Source organism: Babylonia areolata, chromosome 21 (genome assembly GCF_041734735.1).
Source record: "Babylonia areolata isolate BAREFJ2019XMU chromosome 21, ASM4173473v1, whole genome shotgun sequence".
Classification (NCBI taxonomy): domain Eukaryota; kingdom Metazoa; phylum Mollusca; class Gastropoda; order Neogastropoda; family Buccinidae; genus Babylonia; species Babylonia areolata.
In genome coordinates, this window is record NC_134896.1 from 30,900,993 (window position 1) to 30,908,492 (window position 7,500).

At 47.7% G+C, this 7,500-nt stretch overlaps 1 protein-coding gene across 1 annotated transcript in view; it reads left to right on the forward strand.

The window, feature by feature from the left end:
• LOC143296727 (uncharacterized) overlaps positions 1–7,500 on the forward strand; it is a 485,227-nt gene that overhangs the window by 244,318 nt on the left and 233,409 nt on the right. Inside the window, exon 9 of the mRNA XM_076608785.1 lies at positions 5,118–5,315. Within this exon, the coding sequence (XP_076464900.1) occupies positions 5,118–5,315 (198 nt within the window). The remainder of the gene's footprint in view (positions 1–5,117; positions 5,316–7,500) is intronic.

Consider the following 7,500-nt stretch of genomic DNA (forward strand, 5'->3'; position numbering starts at 1 on the left):
TGTAGCGACGCGCTCTCCCTCGGGGAAAGCAGCTCGAAATTCACACAGAGGAATCTGTTGTGATAAAAAGAGAAATACAAATGCAAATACAGTGTCTGGGTTAATAAATTCCCGCTTTCGTCCTTTCTAGAAATCAAAGTTATATGGGGGAAAAGAAAAATCTTCTTCTTCTTCTGCGTTCTGATCCAACTGTAAGCTTATGTTAGTTTGTGAAGTCTTTTCTTCTCGTTCCCGTCTGTGATATAAACTGAGCGTTGGGCATTTCTCTTCTATGTACACGAGTGTGTTTGTACGTGTATGACCATTTTTAACCCCGCCATGTAGGCAGCCATACTCCGCTTTCGGGGTGTGTGCATGCTTGGTATGTTCTTGTTTCCATAACACACCGAACGCTGACATGGATTACAGGATCTTTAACGTGCGTATTTGATCTTCTGCTTGCGTATACACACGACGGGGGTTCAGGCACTAAGCAGGTCTGCACATGTGTTGACCTGGGAGATCGAAAAAATCTCCACCCTTTACACACCAGGCGCCGTCACCGTGATTCGAACCCGGTACCCTCAGATTGGGAGTCCAACGTTTTAACCACTCGGCTATTGCGCCAGTCGAAAGAAAAATCAAACTGAGCATCTTGTCATTCGGACGAGTCGATAAAACGGAGGTCCTGTGTGCTGCACGCACTTTGAAAAAAAAACACAAAAAAACCATGGCTACAAATGTATCGTCCACTTGGCAAAAGTCTGCAGAAGGAATCCCCTATTATGGAACACAGATATAATATTCATGCACTCAAGTGCCGGCGTTGGGTTATGCTGCTGGTCAAGAGCATCTGACTAGCAGAGGTGGTGGTGTGGTGTGGTGTAGTGCATGTGGATTTGTCCGAACGCAGTGACGCCTCACTTGGCAAACTGAAACTGAGCTTCACACGGTGTTAAACATCAGTGATAGAAGAGAGATGGCCCAGTGCTAATGCGTCCACCTTAGGAAGCGAGAGAATCTGAGCACATGGGGATCGAGTACCACACTCGCAGGGTTTCTTTTCTCTCTCCCCCTCCACTATAGACCTTGAGTGGTGGTCGACAAACTGAGGTCCATGGTGTATAGCATGCATTTAGCGCACGTAAAAGAACCCACGGCATCGAAAGGGTTGTCCCTGGCAAATTAATGTGGCGGGGACAGGGGGTGCGGGCTTGGGGGGGACGGGGTAGGGGGTGGGTATCCACTTCTTGTAGGATACCAAAATGCTGATTTCAGGGGGGGGGGGGGGGGAATTAATTAAAACAAAAAAGGTAGTGCTGTGCTGTAGCGACACGATCTCCCCAGGGAGAGTAGGTCAGTGTTTAGTCACATAAAGAAGAGGCAGGGAAGAGGTTAGGATGAGGAAGGAAGGAAGGAAGGCGGAATGACGAGAGTTCAACACAAAGCAGACATGACCCCCCCCCCCCCCCCCCCAACCACCACTCCCACCCCTCAACTCCCCCACGCCCCCCTCACACACACACACACACACACACACACACACACACACACACACACACACACACACACATGCTTAGACTGCTGTATCCCTTGCCAGTGTATTTATCTCCCGAAGACAGAGCTCATCAAACAAACAAACAAAATAATCAACAACAACAACAAAAAACGACCGACACCGCACCGTGCCTGTAGTTGATAACTCGCCCTAGGACCAAGAAAACGGCAGTTATATAATACAGAGACAAAGAGACTCGCTGGAGATTAAGAAGCGGTAAGTATGACTCCTGTCTTTGAGGGATGGAAGGCCAGGGGGAGGGGGGTCGGGGGTGGTGGCATGAGCGGTGCAGCGGAGGGAAAGACTAATACCCCTCCCCCCTACTCCACACACACACTTTTCCCTTCCCCTCAACCCTCCACAAAGAACTTACAACTACCCCACGTAGCATAGCCATTAATTTACTGACAAACGGAGGTGAACCAGTCGTGGTATGTGAATTACTAGTAGCGGGGCACAAATGGGTCGGGAAATAGCGAGCGGTCCTTCCAGTACTACTGACTGCATGCTGAAGGCTGAGATATAATAATGATAATAGGAAGAAGAAGGAGGAGGAGGAGGCAGAGAAGAAGAAGAAGGTGAAGGAGGAGAAGGAGGAAGAGGAGAAGGAGAAGAAGGAGGAGGAGGAGGAGGAGAAGAAGAAGAAGAAGAAGAAGAAGAAGAAGAAGAAGAAGAAGGAGAAGAAGAAGAAGAAGAAGAAGAAGAAGAAGAAGAAGAACAACAACAACAACAACAACAACAACAACAACAACAACAACAACAACAACAACAACAACAACAAGGAGGAGGAGCAAGAGGCGAAGGAGGAGAAGAAGAAGAAGAAGAATGAGGAGGAGGAGGAGGAGGAGAAGAAGAAGAAGAAGAAAAATGATGATGATGATGATAATGGTGGTGGTGGTGATGTTGCCAAACTCAAAAAGACGAGCAGTCTTGTGTTTAAGTCGGTACTGCGTCGCGGCTGTTGTGCCGCCACACTGACTAGACTGCTGGCATGACACAGTAACTCTTTGCAGCAGTCTCATACTACTGAACCTGCTGATTTTTTTTTTTTTATACCTCTGTCTCACTCTGTACTAGCCTCGAATAAACCCAGGGGGTCATTCTTTTCCCCCCGATCTCCCACTAGTGAAAAAATAACCGTGGTGCTAACTTGGGGTGGTAGGGGTGGTCATTCTGAGTCTCACTTCCTTCCGCGTGTTAGGTTCCTTTGCCCTCGGCTTTTTCCCCTCTGGAGCTCCTGTGCTACTGTTTTGGGTGCTGACCCCATTAGACAGCCCCCCCCCCCCCTCGAATCCCTCCCCTCCCCCGCCCGCCTCCCCATTCCCCCCCCCCCCCCCCCCCCCCACCTCCTCCCTCATCTCCCTGTCTCTTCCCAGCACACGTGCTCTTCGTTTAGCAAACGGGTGTCTTAACGGGGTAGATGGGCTGCCATGAAGCTACCCCTTGCTGAGCTGAGCTGAGCTGAGCTGAGCTGTCTTTAAGGCTGTTGAGCTAAGAAAGAGAGTCTGTTTAATAAATTTGGGATGTGTAGAGATGTTGCTGTCTTGTTCGGAGAGAAAGTGTGTGTGTGTGTTTGTTTGTGTGTGTGTGTGTGTGTGTGTTGTGTGTGTGTGTGTGTGTGTCTGTGTGTGTGTGTGTGTGTGTGTGTGTGTGTGTGTGTGTGTGTTTGTTTGTTTGTTTGTCTGACGCGTACTCATGACTCAGACTTGCTTAGTTGTCATAAAATTCCTCAAACAATTTATGGACAGTGGACTCCAAAACTAAACACTACAGACAAATAATTGCAACGAATGAAAAGTACGTGCGTTATATGTGTGTTTGTATGAGCGTGCTTGCGCGCACGCGCACGTGTGCTTGTATGTGCGTATGTATGATTGAGAGACAGACAGATAGACACACAGAGAGTGGGGGGGGGGGGGGGTACTCCTCTTTTTTCACTGGCAAATTCTGGCTGTATATCAATGCATACACTTCAAGCAGAACTATTTTAGATCAGACTCCATTTATTGTCATCTGCTTCGCATAACTTTTTTTTTCCCCCAAGGCTTCACAAAAGTTAGCGAAAACTTCCACAAGCTAAATGGAAACACTGAAGTGCCATTACAGAAAGTGTTGGCAGGTTCCTTGTCTGACCCTTCGGTTTAAAGAAGAGATACTTCAAAGAAAGTAGTATCATATATTTTAGAGCGGCATCGAAATGCGCAGAACCAGGCTGGAACCAATTAAAACGGGACATAAATGCTTACGTAAAGATATAGCCCTGTAAGAACGTTAATGGGAAAGAAAAGGGGTATTTTGGGGAACATTTTAGGTTTTACTGCCTTCAGAACAGACTTCACGTTTTTGATATGATTAACGGAGCATATTGGATCGTTCGTCTTCTGATGAAGATTAAAAAAAATAATAATAATGTGGTTTCGTAACTATTTTTTCTTCTTTTTTTTCGGGGGTGATGGGCGGGAGGGGCGGGGGGGGGGGGGGGCGGGAGGTATTTTAAACATGTGCTCGAAAATTCAGGAACTAACATCGCCACCTTTATTGCTCAAAGTAATGAACTTTGTTTTTTCTTTATGTTTTACTTTGTTTTTTCTTTATGTTTTTTTTTAATTGCAAACAGAATAGAAATTGAATTATGTTGTCGCAACAGGTTCGTGTGAAGACAGACCTTTCTCTTCTTCATTTCTTTTAACGGGGAAGAAGATGGGCAGTGGTGGAGGGGAGAAGGGGTGGGGGGTGGGGGGGGATGTGGGCCCGCCGGAATGAGGTGATCAGAAAACTGTGGACGGAGGAGGACAAAACGAATAAATAAGAAAGTACTAACCAAAGAAGTAAACACGCAACACATCATGCATGCACGTTGGCAGCTTGGGTTAACTCTCTCCATACGAACGGCGAAAGAGACGACGTTAACAGCGTTTCACCCCAGTTACCATCATCAAAATATTGCAAGCGGAAGGCTCTTATACTGAAGAGGTGAATGTTGACAAAGAATACCACAATTCTGACGACTGAAGCTAAAGGTTGGGTCATTCAGACACCCACTGGACATCCGAGGGGTCTGTGTAGAGGAGAAGAGAGGACTGGCCGTACTGAGTGAGTTAACCCGCTCTGGACGGCTGCTGAAGCCTTGATGAGATGAGGTCAGTGCATAAAATTGAAAAAAGCATTCAGCCTACTACTGACGTCGTTTTACTCCATACTCCATTTTCGGGGGGTTGCATGGCATGCTGGGTATGTTCTTTGTTTCCATAACCAACCGAACGCTGACATGGATGACAGGATCTTTTAACGTGCGTTTTTGATCTTCTCCTTGCGTATACACACGAAGGGGGGTCAGACACTAAGCAGGTCTGCACACAGTTATGTTGACCCGGGAGATCGGGGGAAAAAAATCTCCACCTTTTTACCCACTAGGCGCCGATTTCTAGATTCGAACAGATTGTCTGTCTTGCAGCCCGTGTTTGTAAAGCGCTTAGAGCTTGGGCTCCGACCGAGGGTAGGCGCTATGTAAGGTATCCATGTCATTCATCATTCATTTATTCATTCATTCAAAGTGACTGTGCCCACGTGGTCTGTGCAGGGAAGACCCACAGCATGCTGGGAACGGACCAGAGCGGGGCCACCCTTGGAGTGATGCCCTGCGCCATCGCCTGGCTCTTCAAGTTGATCAACGAGCAGAAGGACCGGACCGGGGCCAGATTTTCGGTGAGGGTGTCTGCTGTGGAGGTCACCGGTAAGAACGAGAACCTCCGTGACTTGCTGGCTGACGTCGCTCAGGGTGAGTTTTTATTGTGTGTGTGTTGTGTGTGTGTGTGTGTTTTGGTGTGTGTGTGTGTGTGTTTCTCTCTTCTGTCTCTCTCTCATCTATCTCATCCTTTCTCTCTCTCACTTACACACACACACACACACACACACACACACACACACACACACACACACACGCAGTCACTCACGCGCTCTCGCACGCGTGCACACACAGTCGGAAAAGCCACTTAGTGCAGTCATAGTCGGTGGATTATTTCTGAGAAGACGAGGACAAGGAATCATGAACTGACACCGTGATTTGATTACAAGCGCTCTCTTCAGCCTACGAGTAACTAGTTGAGGAGAGAGAAAGAGATGAGAAAGGTACAGAGAGAGAGGAGGAGGAGGGGAGGGAGAGAGAAATAGATGAGAAAGACACAGAGAGAGATGAGATAGACAGAGAGAGGGAGAGAGAGAGAGAGAGAGAGAGAGAGAGAGAGAGAGATTCCTTTCCCCAAGAGGGGGGTGAGAGAAAGAGATGAGAAAGACACAGAGAGAGATTGAGAAAAGTACACAGAGAGAGGGGGAGTGAGAGAAAGAGATGAGAAAGACACAGAGAGAGATTATAAAAGTACAGAGAGAGAGGGGGTGAGAAAAAGAGATGAGAAAGACACAGAGAGAGATGAAAAAGGTACAGAGAGAGGAGGGGTGTGAGAGAAAGAGATGAGAAAGACACACAGAGAGATGAGAAAGGTACACAGAGAGAGAGGGGGTGAGAGAAAGAGATGAGAAAGACACAGAGAGAGATGAGGAAAGTACAGAGAGAGGGGGGGTGAGAGAAAGAGATGAGAAAGACACAGAGAGAGATGAGAAAGGTACAGAGAAAGAGAGGGGGAGGGGTGAGAGAAAGAGATGAGAAAGACAGAGAGAGATGATAAAAGTACAGAGAGAGAGGGGGGTGAGAGAAAGAGATGAGAAAGACACAGAGAGAGATGAGAAAGACAGAGAAAGAGAGAGAGAGAGATTCCTTTCCCCAAGACAGACAGAGACAGAGACACAGAGGTAGAGATAGTCAATCAGACAGACATAAGGACAGACGGACAGAGACACAGAGGTAGAGATAGTCATTCAGACAGACATAAGGACAGACGGACAGAGACACAGAGGTAGAGATAGTCATTCAGACAGACATAAGGACAGACGGACAGAGACACAGAGGTAGAGATAGTCACTCAGACAGAAATAAGGACAGACGGACAGAGACACAGAGGTAGAGATAGTCACTCAGACAGAAATAAGGACAGACGGACAGAGACACAGAGGTAGAGATAGTCATTCAGACAGACATAAGGACAGACGGACAGAGACGGAGACACAAACAGAGAGATATATGCATATATGCAGAGAGACAAACAGACAGTGAAAAAAGAAGAGAGAGAGAGAGAAAGAGAGAGAGAGCAGACAGATAGTGGGAGACAGACAGACAGATAGTGAAAGAGACAGACAGACATCACACAGACACACTGATGGACAGAAAGTGGGAAACAGACAGACAGACAGACAGTGAAAGTAAGAGAGAGAGAGAGAGAGAGAGAAACACACACACACACACACACACACACACACACACACACACGCATTCGCACACCCACCTACCCCCCCCTCCCCCACACCCTCACCTGCTCCCCCCCCACCTCTACCCCCACCCACATACGTATTCACAGAAACAGAGATAAGTAAAAATTCAAACAGGACCCACCCCTCAGAAGTGAAAGGCCCAGGTTGCCCGCCACCTATGGCTGCGTCCACATCATTATTGGATCCGGCGTGTGTGTGGTGGGGGGGATGTTGGGGTTGCACTGATCACAACCCTTCCTAATTGGGCCACAAACTGTCATTGGGAAGAGATCAAGGCAATGTTCCTCCGATGACTGGATACACTGTGGAGTGATGGCCTAGAGGTAACGCGTCCGCCAAGGAAGCGAGAGAATCTGAGCGCGCTGGTTCGAATCACGGTTCAGCCGCCGATATTTTCTTCCCCTCCACTAGACCTTGAGTGGTAGTAGTCTGGACGCTAGTCATTCGGATGAGACGATAAAGCGAGGTCCCGTGTGCAGCATGCACTTAGCGCACGTAAAAGAACCCACGGCAACAAAAGGGTTGTTTCTGGCAAAATTCTGTAGAAAAATCCACTTCGATAGGAAAAACAAATAAAACTG